An 18,024-nucleotide genomic window follows, 5' to 3' on the forward strand; every position below is an offset into this window, starting at 1 on the left:
CAAACACTCTGTGATAGACAAAATAGAACAAAAACCCATTGGAATGTTTGGGACCCATCCTGTAAAGCCACATGTCTTTTGTGTTCTGCTCCTCTCTTGCTTTGTAATCAGTTCAGCAAAAACTATACAGCTCTCTCTCCCTTTGCTTCACCCCCTGCCCCCCATCACATGCAGTTGAAAAAACCAGTGGGAAAGAAAGCAAAAAGTGCTGACAGAATTGAAAACCACCACTATCAAGAACCAGAAGGCAGGACGGTCTAATTTGGTTTTGTTTCTCTTGCAGTGAGCTTAGGAATCATAGAGTCTTAGACTGAGCTGCTATTTTGGGTTTCACAAGAGAACTGAGTCTACCCAGGGTTCAAATACATTTGAGCAGGAAAGACCCAGTTTTGGTGCTTCAAACTGGAAAGACACAGACAAGGGAGATTCCTGGGCTCCCCCACAGCTCCCTACTCTGCCATGTACAGGAGCAGCTACTTGCATGCAGTCCACAAGGAGAAGTATGAACAATCAGATGCTTATGAAGAACTTCCAGAGTCACCGGAATTTGGTGGTCTTGCACAAGCCCAAGGCCTGGAAAACCTGCAGGACCTTAGTGAACAGTTTTCAAACTACATCAACAGGGCTCGGGTGCTTGAGCAGCGTAATGCCATCTTCCGCAAGCAGCTTGAGACGTTCCAACGCATGGATGAGCTGGCTGGATTAGAAGAGGCTTTTGCTGCTCAGATTGATCTCAATCACCAGCGGGTTCGTGACCTGTCCACCAACAGATCTAAGCTGGAACGTGAGAAGAAAGATGCTCAGCGCATGCTGGATGAATACTGTAACAAGTAAGTTGGTTGGAGATGAAGGAGATGTCTTCATTATGGCAGATGGATGCATAGAGTTTCCTGGTTCTTCAAAACTGTGTCATCTACCTTTGGCTTTTTCTAAATGGAGGTACAAAGCTATCTTTTTTGTGGCTTTGGGTAAGCAATCCCACAAAAGCAAAACAAGGATCCTAGCACCTTGGCTTGTGAAAGTGAAAAGAAATAAGTGCCTTCATGGCATTTTGTGATGATGTCCAAAATTCTCTTTCAGCAGCAGTGATAGCTCTCACTATCTGCCCCTGTGTGCTCAAAAAAAATATAGCAATCAAAAGTAAGGGGCATATCTATTCAAATTTTTCCTTCATAAAGGCACAGTGAGGAGAAAGTTAGAATAATGAAGTATGAAATACAGTGGCATCTTATTTATTTCATAAATAAGTACAATGTAGTAGTGATGCAGAAAGGAAAAAAAATATCTGGAAGAACTTTAGCCTACTGAGCTAGTCTAATGAGTTGGTATCAGGAATGGAGTCGTAAAGTTGGTGCTGTGAAAGTAAATTTTGTATTTGCATAGAAAATACTTAATTGGGAAATATTTCTCAATTTGGAAAAAAAATGCTCAAAGGGAATATGAAATGCACTAAATTAACCAATAAATAGCTTTCACAGATTGTGATCACCCCCAGTGGTTTATGGAGTGTTTTGAATGTATGTAGCAACATTGCCTGGATATTTGTGATTATTATCCTTTTACCATTTATGCAAATTATAAATGACTTTTCTATCCTGAGGGCATTGAAGATGTTCGGATCATTTCATTTCTTGCTACGTGAGCCATGAAATATACATGTCCTGCCCAATCTCTCCTTTGTTTCTTAGCATCGTTTATTTTTTTCTTTTCTTAATCTGGCTCCTTATATCTTTGAAAACAAAGGGTTGGGTTTCCGCCCCCCCCCATTTTCTTTCTGTAGTAACAGAGTTAAAAGAAACAAACAAAAAAATCCCCAAAGTATGGAATACTTATTTTACAACGATTGAAAATATTTACTCTATTTTCAGATATAATTCCTTGCTTTTATTTTGTTTAGAAAAATGAAGGAAACAGGTAATTGAGCCTGGCATTATGGTTGTTGCAATCATTAAGCAGATCACCATGAGACACGACTGATTTTAATACCTTTTTTGCCATGGTCATTAATAAAGGTGTGCCAGTTGCAAAGTGCTGTAATTTGTTTGTACAATTTAGAGACTACTTGACTTCCAGTGTCCTTGGAAGGCTTACAATTAAAATAAAAAAATACAAAAAATACAAAACACAAAAAAGAAATTATGTGTGGCCTGGAAACAAACTCATCCAATGAAGCTCTATTATCACCTGATCCCATAGTCTGGGGGAATGGCCAACTTTTTAACAGCTTCCTGATTTTACCATCAGGATGGGAGCCTATTTTGGATCCCTCTGAAAATGTATTGTTCTAGAACAGGGGTCCCCAACCCCCAGTCGGTGGACCAGTATCGGTCTGTAGCATGCCAGCAACCGGTCCACACAAACAAGCAAAGCCCCATCCGCGGGATGCAGGCAGCACACAAAACCACATATCTCTCGGTCTGCGGAAAACCCCCTCTCCATGGAACTGGTTCCTGGTGCCCAAACGGTTGGGGACCTCTGTTCTAGAAGGCAGGCACTGATACAGGGAAGGCTGACAATACTCCTTAATTGATGGGATCCAAAGTATGTCCATTTAAATTGTGTCATATATTTTGGATTGTTTCTTATTCTATTTTCTTCCACAGTTTATATGGGACATCACAGACATACAAATATAGAACACAACTCTAGGCTAGGCCAGTCTTTTTTTTTATTCTGGGGGAATCCTTGAAATAATTATCAGATTGCTGGGAACTCCTGTAGAAAATCCCAAAACTTCATAATGCAATTTATTTTTAACTTTCACCATCCAACTTTTATGAGGTTTACTGCAATAACAAAATGGCAGGTTGGTAGCTGAGTTGCAATCCACAAGGATTCCTACTAGTGCAGGAGCTAGCATTGTGCAAAACATGAATGTCAGTTTTTTCCCCCGCAATCATGATCTCTCATGGAAACCCTCCTGACCTCTTATGGAATCCCTGTTAAGAAAGGCTCTTCTACGATTGGCTTCCTGTTGGGCTCATGACTTACCTTTCTCTTTTCCTACAAATTTTGTGCAACAAGAGAAAGAATGTTTTGGAAAGATTTGTCTCTGGGTTTAATTAACCACAATTTGTGGATTCAGCTAAACTGGCAACTATAGCTAACATTAACTATAACTCATTTAATGTAGCTAACTTAATGTTGTTGTTGTTAGTTGCGAAGTCATGTCCCACCCATCGCAACCCCATGGACAATGTTCCTCCAGGCCTTCCTGTCCTCTATCATCTTCTGGAGTCCATTTAAGCTCACGCCTACTGCTTCAGTGACTCCATCCAACCACCTCATTCTCTGTCATCCCCTTCTTCTCTTGCCCTCAACCTTTCCCAGAATTAGGCTCTTCTCCAGTGAGTCCTTCCTTCTCATTAGGTGGCCAAAGTATTTGAGTTTTAGCTTCAGGATCTGGCCTTCTAAAGAGCAGTCAAGGTTGATCTCCTCTAGGACTGACCGGTTTGATCGCCTTGCAGTCCAAGGGACTCGCAGGAGTCTTCTCCAGCACCACAGTTCAAAGGCCTCAATTCTTTGGCGCTCAGCCTTTTTTATGGTCCAACTTTCACTGCCATACATTGCAACTGGGAAGACCATATAGCCTTGACTATATGCACTTTTGTTGGCAGGGTGATGTCTCTGCTTTTTAGTGTGCTGTCTAGAATTGCCATGGCTTTCCTCCCAAGGAGCAAGCGTCTTTTAATTTCTTGGCTGCAGTCCCCATCTGCAGTGATCCTGGAGCCCAGGAAAATAAAATCTGTCACTACCTCCATTTTTTCCCCATCTATTTGCCAGGAATTGAGAAGGCCGGATGCCATGATCTTAATGTTAATGTTAAGTTTCAACATGAACCTGGAACTTTTATCTCATTTTTCAGGTTTTGAGGAATTAAGAGATTCTTTTAATTCAGAGAAAATGCCCCCTCAGAGGTAAACATTTATAATTCAGTCTTTTGGTAGCTGCAAATATGGCATTGTGAGCATATGTATTTCATTGGCAGTGGGTTTTCCATTCCTAGTTTAATATTATGTCCAAATGTATCCATAAACCTCTGTATGAAAATACAAAGTTGTTTGAGGCATTTGGCTATTTTCTTTTTTAAATTTTTTTCTAAAAAAAAATCTGATTACATTTTAAAGATCTATAAACTACATGGCCAAGATAGAGGAATAAAATATAAATTAATAAGCAAGGACTTTAAAAGTGCTAGAAATAGTAAACATATCTCAGAGATCATAATTTTCCAGTCTATCATCAATTAACTTTGAATAATCTATTCTAAGCTAAAAATGAATACCAACACAATATCATTCACCAGGTAATCTGTTGTACTATGGTAAATTCAATCCATGTCACTGAAATCTGTTCTAATTTAGATAACCTGTAAAACTCAAATATAGACTCTACGAAGGGATAAATTCAAACTCTGAATGTGGTATGAAGCCATGTCTTAAGTCAAACAGAAGTGGAGGAATGGCTTCCAGTTTGAATTGAATGAAAATTTCTTTCTCATGTATCAGTGGGGTTTACTTGCATTTTTGTTTGTCTTCTTTTAGATATAAAAATGAATGTGAATATCAGAAGAAGCAGAAGAGTACTCTTGAACAGCTTAATAAGGTAAATTCATTATATCAAATGTAATATTCTTATCCTTTTTTACCCAGGGATCTTTTCATAGGTGCTGCTTTTCATGTGATGTCATCACTTAGAGAGGGCTGTAAAGCATTGTGAAGCAGTATATAAGTCTGAGTGCTATTGCTATGAGTACTGATAGCCAGTAGTAACACAAAGAGAGGCGTGTTTAGTGCTGTCACGTTTGCAATATTATCTGCATTTGCTGCTGCTAGTTTTGTGTGAGAGGAATTACATTTTCCAGCTTTAAAAATATAAAGGTAAAGGTAAAGGTTCCCCCGCACATGCGTGCTAGTCGTTTCTGACTCTAGGGGCCAGTGCTCATCAATGTTTCAAAGCTGAAGAGCCAGCGCTTGTCCGAGGACGTCTCCATGTTCATGTGGCCGGCATGACTAGACACCAAAGGTGCACAGAACGCTGTTACCTTTCCACTATAGTGGTCCCTATTTTTCTACTTGCATTTTTACGTGCTTTTGAGCTGCTAGGTTGGCAGAAGCTGGGATGAGTAACAGGCGCTCACTCTGTTACGCGGCACTCGGGATTTGACCTGCCAAACTGCCGACCTTCTGATCAACAAGCTCAGCGTCCTAACCCACTGAGCCACCGCGTCCCTCCTAGCTTTAAAAATAGGATGTTTTAAAAACTACATGCACATGTTTGGAAGCTTAAAACGCCATTTTAATAGAATCTCAGGGTATTAGAAAGTAAAGTATGCCACTTTACTTATAAACATAGAAAAAGAGGGTGCAATTATTATTAGTATATCAAGCACATACCGTACCTGAGTGCCCTCCATCATCCAACAATTGTCCTTTTGAAGAAAACCTGTTATGACCCAGCTGGTCAAGGCAAGGCAAGCCTTTAGAGAGTTCTTTATTTCTCTTAACCAATGTTCCAGTCAGTGGCTCTCCAACAACTGGTAAGGCTCCACTTTCACACTATCCTGAAGGCAGCCACCCTCAGACTCCAAAACACAGCCCTGGTAGTACAAAGAAAGCCCACAGAGTAGGGCATGCTCACAGGGCAAAGTTCAGGGTTCCAATCCACCAGGCAGAGTCCAGGCACAAGGCAAGGGCAATTCTCAGGACAAGAAACAGGTCCCAGAAAAGAAGCGGTTCCAAATCCCCAGTGAAACAAAGGCCAAACGTAGGCCACAAGAGAAGGGCGAGGTCCAAAACAAAATGCAAAGAACAATCTTCCAAGTGAGGCAAGGCAAACAGCAACAGGCATGAGTAAAAGCTGGGCAGGGGTGTGTGTTTAAGCCAAGGTAAACAATTGTTCTTAGCAAAGACTTGCTCCCCACTGCTTCTTTTTAAGTTACTCCCCTCCAGGCATTCGTTCTGAGGAGGGGTGGAGTGACCTACTGCCTTGCAGCCATTCTCTGGGCTTGCCTATGCTCAACTCTCCTTGCCCTTGGATTGAGTGGAGCAGGCAGCTGTTCCTCATCAGAGGAAGATTGGCTGCCTATCAGCACCACTTCCGGTCAGCAGCTGATCCTCACCTGTGTCTGTGCAGGCAGGCAGCTCTCTGACTGGTCAACTCCCCCCTCAGTGCCTGAGGGGCTCAGGACAGCATAATTCTCAGCGACTGGCATGCCTTCCCTTTCAGACGGTCCCAGCTCCAACTCTTCTTCCTCCTCCGAATGGGGCTCTGAGGGAGCTATGACAAAAGCTGGTTTCCTTGGCAAAGAAATGATACATAAAGAGTTGTGTGGGTGGATATCCTTTGAAGTCAATCCTGACTCCTTGTGACTACCTGGACATGTCCACACAGTTTCTGTAATATATTGGGTTTTTTACTTGTACTGATTCACGTGTCTGTTTAAATGCTGCTTAAAGGATGCTCAATGGTGTGTCTGTGTAACAGTCACTGACTAAGCCAGACTTGTTGTCTTCAAGATCATTGGTAGATTTGGGGTGGGAATGAGTTCCTTAAACCTATTGGCCGCCGCTTAGTGGCCAACCGTATAAGTAGCTGCGCAGCAGCCACTGTTTCAGTTCTGTTCTGCTTGACTTCAATAAAGCATGTTACTGTTTGGAACCTTCCGTCTCGCGTATTTCCTGCAAAGAACTGGCTACACAACACTGGCGATGAAGGTGGGATGCTGCTTCTTCGTAAGAGCCTGAAATCACTAAGGGGTGAGACCAGCAGAGCGCCTGGTAGGGACAGTGTTTCTCCCCCCCTCGGTCTCCCTAGCAAGCCATGCTGGAGACCACCCCCCCTGAGGATCAGTCCCAGGACCTACAAAGAAGCCAGCAGCATGAGGCAACATGAGACATGAGCCGTGAAGACTTCTCACCATGGCAAAGGTTGGAAAGCTCGAAGAATTCGATGTCATGCACCCAGAGAAATGGTCAGCCTACATTTCGAGGGTGGAGAACTACCCCCGGGCAAATGAAGTCACCGAAGATGGTCTGAAGGCTGCAACACTCTTCTGTGTGTGCGGGCCTGCAATGTTTGACATTGCTGAGAACTTGGTCGCACTGGCACAGCTGGAGTCCATTACTTACATGGACCTGAAGAAACGGTTTGGTGACCATTTCCAACTGAAGCTGTCGGTGATTGCATGGAGGCATGCCTTCGAACAGCGAGAACAACAACCCGGTGAGATGGCTATGGAGTTCATCGCGGCATTGAGGCAAGCGTCGAGTCTTTGTCAATTCACGGACTTGGAAGAGAGACTTCAAGTTCATCTTGCCTGTGGACTCAGGACCAGAGAGCTCCAATAAAAACTTTTTATGAAGGAGACTTTCTCGCTCCAAGAAATTTTGAAAGAAGTCATGGTGGACGAAGCCACCACCGGGGCCATGAAGGCATTGCAGCCCACCAAAAGCACACCACATGCAGAAGCCATCCACCATGAGGACATCGAGCAATGAGAAGACGTCATTGACCACAAAGTTGACAAGATTCAATGACACCACAACAAGGAACAGAGACCCCCCTGACAAGGCAGTTCCCTTCCTTAGATGTTTGGGCTGTGGAGGCTGCTATCAATGAGTGGACTCCAGATTCTGGACAGCCACGTGTCAGGCCTGTGGGAAATCCGGCCACATTGCAGCCGTCTGTAGGGGTTGCCAGAAGGACCGCCAACTGGACGAATCATTCAGGAGAGGTACCGGGGCCCCGGGGCAGCATAGAGTAGGGTTCTGCTCCAGCTGCAGGAGTGTCTGCCGCATGGGAGCTCGCCGTCCCCTTAAACAAAAACTTCACTACAAGTCAAGCTGCAAGGCATTCCTTGCAGAATGGAACTGGACACCGTTTCAGCTGTATCCATTATTTCCCTTGAGACTTTCCGGTTCGTGTGTAGTCGCAGCAAGAGATGGGCCAAACTTCAGCCGTCAGATATTATTTTAACAGACTTTCAGAATTCCCAAATAGCCATCAAGGACGAGGCCACTTTGGCCGTAAAATTCAAGGGGTTTTCGGGGCCCCTAGATGTCATTGTGGTGGTGGGCCAGAGAACAAGACTCATTGGGCTTGATTAGTTTGATGCACTGGGCATTCAAGTAACCGGGATTCACCGGACACAAGCGCCGAACGTGGCATCAGTATGCGAGGAATTCGCAGATATTTTTGACACAAGCTTGGGAGAGTCCAAGGGTCCCCTGATAGCCTTTAAGCTTGATCCCTCAGTAACGCCAATTAGGGTTAAGCCCCGTCGTGTGCCTTTGGCATTAAAGCACAAAATTGATGCAGAGCTGGACAAGCTAATCAGTCAGGGGGTACTACAGTCCCTAGATTGGGGGGAGTGGGAGACTCCTATTGTTATGCCACTTAAGGCCAATGGGGAGATCAGAATTTGCGCTGATTACAAGTGCACCATTAACCAGGCACTGCAGCAGCACACATACCCGGTGCCAGTCATTAGCCACATATTGGTATTGCTGCAAGGGGGTAGCATGTTTGCTAAGTTAGATTTGGCACAGGCCTATCAGCAGTTACCAGTGGATAAGGCCACAGCAGCTGCACAAACAATTGTGACACATAGGGGGACTTTTAAGGTCAAACGCCTCCAATTCAGGGTTAGCGTAGCCCCAGGATTCTTCCAGGGAGTCATGGAGCGTACACTCAAGGGGATTGTGAGGGTCTGCCCCTATTTTGACGATGTACTCATTGCTGGACAGTCCACTGAGGTCCTGGCAAGGCGGCTCAAAGCTGTCCTTCAGCGATTCCACACAGTGGGACTCAAGCTGAGGAAGGACAAATGCAAAATTGAATTCCTGGGACTCTGTATTGATGCCGAAGGCATCCATCCTGCAGAGTCCAAGCTGAAGGCAATTCAGCTGGCACCAAGCCCCAGATCTAAAGGAGAGCTCCAGGCAAGAACACCCCGTGGAAGTGGACGAAGTGGCAGTGGACCAAGATTCAGGAAAACAGTTTTAAGGTGGTAAAATCACTACTGTCCTCAAGTTCAGTGCTCACACACTTTAATGAAAATTTGCCAGTTTGTATTGCGTGTGACACATCCCCTTATGGGGTTGGGGCTGTAGTAAGCCATTTGTCAGATGATGGGACTTAGTCCCCTATTGCTTACTATTCAAGGACCTTGTCCTTGGCTGAGTGCAATTATACTCAGATTGACAAAGAGGCTTTGGCCATTGTGTCCAGAGTTAAAAAATTCCACGACTATTTGTACGGCTGCAAATTCATGGTCTTCACTGACCACAAGCCATTGTTGGGACTATTTACCACAGACAGGCAGACGCCTCAAATACTCTCCCCCAGAATGTTAAGATGGTCCATTTTTATGTCACCCCACAGCTACAGGATGATTCACAAACCCGGCAAAGACATGGGCCACACAGATGGCCTTAGCAGGTTGCCATTGCCACACATGGAGCCAGATCTGGCTCCAGCTGCTTGCATCTCTTCCATTCAAGATTTGCCTGAACTTCCTCTCCATGCAGGGGATGTCGCTACAGAAACAGCCGCAGACAAAATTTTAAGCAGGGTGCTGTCCTGGGTTCACACTGGATGGCTGGAAAATAGGCCAGGACCAGAGTTCCAGAGCTATTTCACATGAAGACATGAGCTTTCAGCTCATAAGGGGTGCATCCTTTGGGGAAGCAGGGTTATTGTCCCCAGTTCATTAAGGCACAGAGTGCTCCAGTCTCTGCATGAGGGTCATCCGGGTATCATCCAGATGAAGGCGCTGGCACGGAGCTACCGTTGGTGGGCAGGGTTAGATAAGGCTATCGAGGCCCAAGTACACGAGTGTTACATGTGTCAACAGTCCAGACCAGAGATGCCGCAGGCCCCTGTCCACCAATGGGAGGAGACTCATATGCCGTGGTCAAGGATCCATGTTGACTTCGCTGGGCACTTTCAGGGACAGTTGTTTTTGATAGTGGTCGACAGCCACTCTAAATGGTTGGAAGTAATTCCGATACCTACTATGACTACTGCTAGGACCATCCAGGTGCTTAGGAAGCTTTTTGCTACACATGCGTTGCCAGATGTCTTAGTCTCGTACAATGGGGCCCAGTTCACAGCGTCCAAATTTCAGGCCTTCTTGAGGGCCAAACTCATAATGCCACGTTGGCTCCTTTTCACCCCCCCGACTAATGGGCAGGCAGAATGCATGGTGTGTACAATGAAAGAGTCACTCAAACACATTGTTTCAGGGGATTGGCACCATAGGCTGGTTGATTTCTTGCTATGCCAACACACTATGCCATGCACAGCAATGGGCAAAGCCCAGCAGAGCTCCGCTGAGGAAGAAGACTAATCACGAAACTGGACAGGTTGCACCCTGACCAAGTAACAGCAGATACTGCATGCCCAAAGGCACCAAGGGGGTTGCAAGTGGGCGATGGGGTGTGGGCCTGGAACTACGGGCATAGGAATTTGTAGGTGCGTGCTAAAATTGTTAAGGTCTCAAGACCCCTCTCCTATGAGGTGGTCCTGGAAGGGGGGGGGCGAGTCATTCATCGACATATTGATCAGCTGTGATGGCGGTTTGCTGAACAGTCACTAAATGAAGACTCCCCAGAGGGTCCGCAACAAGACCCGGCAGCCAGAAGTCTAACAGAGCAGTTCACACACACTGAGGACTCTTTCAGACATTACAATGGGGAGGTGGCTGTAGATGGACATAGTCCGGAAGTGCAAATTGGGTTTCCAGATGGGGAAGGACAACCCGAACAGTGCAGCAACACCGCTGACCCAGCTACCACACTGGACTTTGGTTTGGGCCGACCAGGAATGGTCCGCCAAAGGAACCTGAGTCAATTTGACTCACTTGAACCCAAGAGTCCTGGTCTACTCAGCCCAGCAGGCAAACAGGTAGACCGGGAGTCACCCGGAACCCCCAGGCATTCTGAACAGTCTCGTAGACCACCGAAATATCTTCAAGACTATGTTATTAAATAATGTGTGTACATTCTAGGGGGGAGGGGTGTAATGTATTGGGGTTTTTACTTGCACTGATTCACATGTTTGTTTAAATGCTACTTAAGGGTTGCTCAATGGTGTGTCTGTGTAACAGTCACTGACTAAGCCAGACTTGTTGTCTCCAAGAAGATCATTGGTAGATTTGGGGCAGGAATGGGTTCATTTAAACCTATTGGCTGCTACCTACTAGCCAACCGTATAAGTAGTTGTGCGGCAGCCACTGTTTCAGTACTGTTCTGCTTGACTTCAATAAAACATGTTACTGTTTGGAACCTTCCATCTCGCATATTGCCTGCAAAAAACCGGCTACACAACAGTTTCCTTGACAATGTTTTTCAGACAAGACTTCCCTTGCCTTGTTCCCAGGAGTAAGAGAGAGTTACTGGCCCAAAGTCACTGACCTGGCTTTATGCCTAAAGAACAATTAGAACTCACTCTCTCCCAGTTTCTGACCTTTAGCTATCTATACCAAGTTGGTTCTCATAGTATTTAAACAGTTATTAAATGTAATAATTGTTGAAATACTATAATATTTAATATTAATAATTTAATATTCAGTTATTCCTCCCACCTCCCTTTGGGAGGATGTGTTAGAATCAAAATTAGCTGTTTTACTTTTCTGGACTTTTATGCTTTTCTTACATGTTGAAAAAGACTATTAGAATTATATCTTGTTTTTCCCCCCCAGAACTTAAAGTTAATATACATAGCAACCTCTCTTGTTGATTTTCTTCCCATAATAATGACTCTAAGGGCTGAGTGAAAAAGATTAGTCCATCAATATAAACTTTTATTTTATGCAGCTATGGTTTATATGTAACTTTTGATGGTGTAGCATTACATCAGACTTGTGGGTTGTGGATTTTTGATTTGGGCAACAACACTAATTAAACTCTAATGCTATTATTTGCCACTATGAAATCCAACACAAGGAGAAATATTCTGTTGATGTAATTCATTCTAACATTTATTTTATAGTTCTAAGAAGAGCAAAGTTTTAGGTGAAACTTCTGGTCACATTCTTGAGAATAAGCCATGCTGAATTCAATGAGACTTATTTCAGAGCAGAACACTAAGAAATTACTGCTGTTAAACAGACAGGTCAACTGAAGAATCTACTATAATTTTGGTCCATCTTATTTTCTTTAAGTCACACTGTGTAGGAGGAGTGACAGAACCAGGGGGCAGAATCAAAAGAGGAATCAGCCTAGAGTTACTATATAGTCACAAATGGAGTATATCCAAACCCTCTTAAATTCCCTTAATCCTTATCTAGCAGCAAAATAGTGCTAGCCATTAGTTGAGTAGATTCCAGCCCATAGGCATGAGCAATAAATTGGCTTAATTGGAATTTCATGTGTGGTCTGATCTTTCACTCCTGACACACATTCATATGACATTTCTCCCTATTTTCTACTGTTCTTCTGTACCTCTTCGTCTTTCTTTCTACCACCTCAACAAGTTCAATTCAATTTCCTTTTTCAATAATATCTATTTCATCATGAAGAGAGAGAGAGAGAGAGAGAGAGAATAAGTAAAATTCAATATCAGAAAAGAAACTAAAAGTATATCTGAATAATAACAATAATTATAATTATTATAATTATAATAATTATTTGTCATTTTTCTTACCAGGGGTGTTTTATTGAACCTTGAGATTCAATGGCATATACATAAAATAAAGTAAAAAATAATGGATACATTAAAAAGATTTTCAAATACTGTTGGTATAATATCATTCCCAAAAGTCTTTCTAAAAAAGACTTCTGGAAGACTGACCCCAAAGATAATCTAACTTTTTTGGGGAGATGTTCCACAGTAACAGAAAAATTGTGCTTTCTGGCCTCAGCCTTTAGCTCTCCTTGCCTAATAATGAGTGTTTTGATAGACAGTAGTGTGAGGGTCCAAGCAATGAATTGGTTGGCCTGGCTTAGTCCAATGCTTCTGCTATAAATAAATATTATTTCCAATATTTGTCATACTTTGGTCACATTATGCAAAGATTTAGTTGCCTTAAACCTCTGGGACAGGTGAAAGGAAGAGAAGAGGAAGACAAGCAGCAAAAAAGTATGTGGATTTTATGACATTGACAATGGTACACTGACAGAAGATGTCAGATTGGGAGTCAGATCATCTTGGAAAAAAATTATCTTTGTGGGCACTAAGATGGTACCTCAATTTCCAGTATTCCAAGAACATTTAATTTCACAGTATAATTCAGAAGGTTTACCATAAATTGACTACAACCAGGGTGTTCTGTGTATGTAGCAAATGGACATATAGATGAAATAAGCATATTTGTATATTTCTAGTTCTTACCCCACCCACCTCAATTAAGGTTGCAATTCTATATTTATTTGTGAGTAAGCCCCATTCTTTTCAGCATTTCTGCCTACTGAGTAAGCATTTATGAAATTGCGGTATTAGTATCTCAAAATTATGCACTCATGATTTGCCAATCAATCTTGGTATGGCAAAATCTCCCTTTCTGATCACCTTCTTTTTCTTAATTCCATCTCACTCTTGCTGCTTGGAATCCTTTTCCACTAGACCCGGGATGTCAAACTCGCAACGTCACGTGATATGCCGTGACATATCGAATGAACCTTTATTGTCAAAGTACAACCATGTATACACTGAGATTGGCTGAACCTCCCTTCGTGCCCCCACCCCCAACTTACAGTGACACAAACCCTCCATCTTTTTACACCATGTGAGTTAATTGCACAACGCACCGGCCTCGCAAGTCAATTATGCATAAAGCTTATAAAATTATTTCCCATTCAATAAACTTTATGCATAATTAACTTGCGAGGCCAGTGCGTTGTGCAATTAGCTCACATGGTGTAATAAGATGGAGGGTTTATCGCGACTTTTTTCCAATTGCCAGCAATGGGGTGGGTGCGATTTCGCTATGATGCATCTGGCCCATGGGCCGGCAGTTTGACACCCCTGCATTAGACAAAAGCAAGTGAATCCCATTACTGCTCATTTTATTTTAGTCCTATATTATTTTTCAGCTTCTACTTTGTTGTCCTAATGTTGCATCTTTACATCAATTGCCATTCTCATTTTACAACAAAACCCATCTTTAAAAATGTAGATTTGCAGCCAGTTTGGTCTTCCTTTGATGCAAGGAAGTGTTCCAAATTGTGGACACACAAGGGAGGTTGAGGATATGAAAATTTTTGAAAACCTATTAGCATAAAAAGTTAAAATAAAATTCAAATGAAGGCTGAAAGAACTGGGAAGTCACTGGGGAAGGGTTGATTGATGGAAGGAGCCAGGGAAAGAAGTGCTGCAAAGGTTGATACGTGTGCAGTGGGAAGACCAGGGTAGATGGCCTGAATGTAAGATTGGCAGCTGATTGATGGGAAAACGGGCTGGAGGCCTGAGGCATCCTTCTATGCATACACAAATGGTGGGTATACTTCATGGATATTTAGCTAGGGGGTGTAAAATTATCTCATCAAAAACAGAGTATAAATTTGGGGATCCCAATATCATGACATATCAGGATATTTTGCTACTTTGAAGGAAGCAGGCTGCAGTGAAATGTAGCATCCCCATTCTGCTTTCCTGATATTTTCGCAGCAATCCATTTTGGCCCATTTCTCTCCAACTGGGCTTTCAAGCATCCAGTCATTTAACTAAGAAACTCAGCAAGGGAGGTTGCAGTGTGTAGATTCTGAGAATGAAAGAAATTTAATGAATTGCTCATTAGACAATAGGCCAGGGGATTTAGGGCTTCTTTGATTGCAAATGTAATTCAATCAAGGAAACATATCCTTTCAGCTGATATGAGTTGACCTGTCACAGATTGTAAATATCAAACAGCTAATGCAATTCTCACAAATGGCAGCTTGGAAACAAGCTATTAGTTGAAATTGGTTGTCACAGAACATTCATAGTGAATAAATAACAACATTGTCCAAATAGTTTGGCTACTAGACCATCTGAAAAAATAATCAGCCAACATAAAAATCGGGGGCAAAAGTTATCCCATCCCTAAAAATACTGAAACCAAGGAATATTTGCAGTACAGAAATAATTTTGAATGTAAGATCAGTTTGCTCACCAAGGCAAGAAATAAGTGGTTTATTGAGGGAGTCAATCAATTCATTAAACTTGCTAATCATCAAATGCAATCAGTTACAGAGAGATCTGGAATCATTGTCCTAACATGGCCTATCATATGCTTTCATAAACTGTTTTACAGAATGAATATTGGAGGGAAAGAGATGGAGCATAATACTGATACTCTTAAAGGCCATCTGATCTTGCAAGTCTATGTAGTTCTTTGTGTAAGCTTTTAGAAATGTTTCCTGGCTTAAAACATATGTACAGAGAGTACATAGAAGTGCACTGCAGTCCTTCCTTCCTTCCTTCCTTCCTTCCTTCCTTCCTTCCTTCCTTCCTTCCTTCCTTCCTTCCTTCCTTCCTTCTTTCCTTCCTCCCTCCCTCCCTCCCTCCCTCCCTCCCTCCCTATATGTATGCATGCGTTCACATACATAGGCACACATTCCACCCAGCAGATTGTGCAATAACTTCATATTTTGAAAGCCAGCATTTGCAGGAGGGGTGCAGAGGTATAGCACACATTGCAGAAAAAGCTCAGGAGAGCCCACTGCCAGTCTGCGCTGCCAAGAGTGGAGTTGTGTTTTGATCACAGGTGGCTGTTCTTAACATTTGTGATAGAGAAAGGGAGTGGATAACTGCTATTTGAAATGAAGATTTATTTATTTATTTATTATTGGGATTTATATGCTGCCCTATCTCCCGAAGGACTCAGGGCGGCTAACAACAATAACATACAATAATACAGAAGTTAAAAGAAAATTAAATTAATGGCCCTGTGGAATAAATTAAAATTAAAATAAGTTAAAAATTAAAGTTAAAAATTAAAAACATAATTAAAAACCCTGTCAGTCCAGGTCAGCCTGGTGGAAAAGGAGTGTTTTGAGGCCGCGGTGAAAGGCCTGGAGATCTGGGGCCATCCGAAGCTCAGGGGGGAGCTGGTTCCATAGGGCTGGCGCTCCCACAGAGAAGGCCCTCCCCTTGGGGGTCGCCAGCTGACATTGTCTAGCCGACGGTACCCTGAGGAGGCCTTCTCTGTGTGAGCACACTGGGCGATGGGAAGTCGTTCCCGGCAGCAGATGGTCCTGCAAGTATCCCGAGCCTAAGCCATGTAGGGCTTTAAAGGTAAGTACCAGCACCTTAAATTTCACCCAGAGGACAACTGGTAACCAATGCAGCTCACACAGGAGGGGTGTAATATGGGAGTAACGGGGTGCTCCCATCACTACCCGCGCGGCCGCACTCTGCACCAGCTGAAGCCTCCGGGTGGTCTTCAAGGGCAGCCCCATGTAGAGAGCATTGCAGTAATCTATACGGGAGGTAACGAGTGTGTGGGTGACTGTACGTAGGGCATCTCGGTTTCCTGAAAGCAAACATCCTATAATGAGTTTTACACTGAAACAAATATTAGTATTTTTGTTGTGTGTTTTTGCTGTCTATACAGGATATTTTATTATTCTTCCCCCTGCTTGACAGTTTCCATATAGCTAATGCTCAGAATTATGTTCTTTGACACAACACTTAATAATATCTTATGCACTGTGATGCTATATCTTCCTATCTGTCACTTTTATTCAGGGATGGGGAGGCAAGCAAAGAGTCAAGATTACAACATTTGGTTTATGAAGAGCTGAGAATGTTTTGAGTTGACAATTTTCTTTCAGACCATATTGATAAGCATTGTACTACCACAAAGGAGAGAAGTGAATATACTTTAGAAATTGGGACCCAAGCATGGGAGGAAATATTAATCAGCAGATGCACAATGCCAACATATTCCTGACTAACTTTTACAGGTAGTCCTCAACTTATAACTATTCAATCAGTGACCAAGTTACAATGGCATTGAAAAAAGTGACTTATGACCAGTCCTTACAACTGCGGCATTCCCATGGTCATTTTATCAGAATTTGGGCACTTAGCAACTGGAGTGTGCTTACGGTGGTTGCAGCATCCAGGGTCACGTGATCACTATTTGCAATCCTTCCCAGCCAACTTCCAACAAGCAAAGTCAATGAAGGATAAACTGGATTTGCATAACAACTGCTTGATTCATTTAACAACTGAGTAATTCACTTAACAACCACAGCAAAAAGATTGTAAAACTGGGTGTGATTCACTTATCAACCCCCTTGTTTATTCTGGTCACATAAGTCAAGAGCCATCTTTATAGCCTAGGGCAGAGGTCCCCAACCTTTTAGGCATCAGGGACCATTTCCATGGAGGGAGGTTTTTCCGCAGACCAGAGGGTGCATGGTTTTGTGTGCTGCCTACATCCTGTGGATGGGGATTTGTTTGTTTGTGCAGACCAGTTGCTGGCATGCTGCGACCCAGTACTGGTCCACAGACTGTGGGTTGGGGACCCCTGGCCTAGGGAAAGAAATGCTGATAAATTATGTTAAGGAATCTCACACATACACAGACACACACACAAACCAGACCTACTATAATGAAAAAATCTGAGCCAATTGCAGCCAGGCTGAACTAATTACAATAACACTGAAAGTGATTCTTTTCATCCATATGATGAGATCACTGGAGTTAGTACTTCATAAACTGTTTGAATCAGTTGTCACCTTATGTATCTTTGTATGCAGTGCATCATCAATCCTGGCTTCCAGATGTCTGATGAATACCCAAAGAAATATATCTAAATTTATTTTTAAGCTAAAGTTTAATGTTATTCTATTTTCCTGAATATGCACCCATCAGCAGTATCTAGCTGTCTTTCTCAGCCCCTCAGTGGATTCACGGTCTCATTGTAATGCTTCCGATTCAGCTTTCTGTAGGAAAATAGAGAAACAGTGAGCAAATGGATGACTGCTGGCTTAGAATATTCCACTTGTCATTTGCATTCATAAATCTTATCTGCTCACAAAGCAGATAACTAGGCTTGTAGCGAAATTCTATGCTTTGTTTTTACGATCATTA

At 42.9% G+C, this 18,024-nt stretch overlaps 1 protein-coding gene across 1 annotated transcript in view; it reads left to right on the plus strand.

Annotated features, from left to right (window-relative positions):
- Positions 1 to 459: 459 nt before the first annotated feature.
- BFSP1 (beaded filament structural protein 1) overlaps positions 460 to 18,024 on the plus strand; it is a gene marked incomplete at both ends in the record, with an annotated part of 30,668 nt that continues 13,103 nt past the window's right edge. The window contains 2 exons of the mRNA XM_083349753.1: positions 460 to 830; positions 4,545 to 4,605. Of these exons, the coding sequence (XP_083205879.1) occupies positions 460 to 830; positions 4,545 to 4,605 (432 nt within the window). The remainder of the gene's footprint in view (positions 831 to 4,544; positions 4,606 to 18,024) is intronic.

The sequence above is a fragment of the Vipera ursinii genome, assembly GCF_947247035.1.
Source record: "Vipera ursinii genome assembly, chromosome: 1".
Lineage (NCBI taxonomy): Eukaryota > Metazoa > Chordata > Lepidosauria > Squamata > Viperidae > Vipera > Vipera ursinii.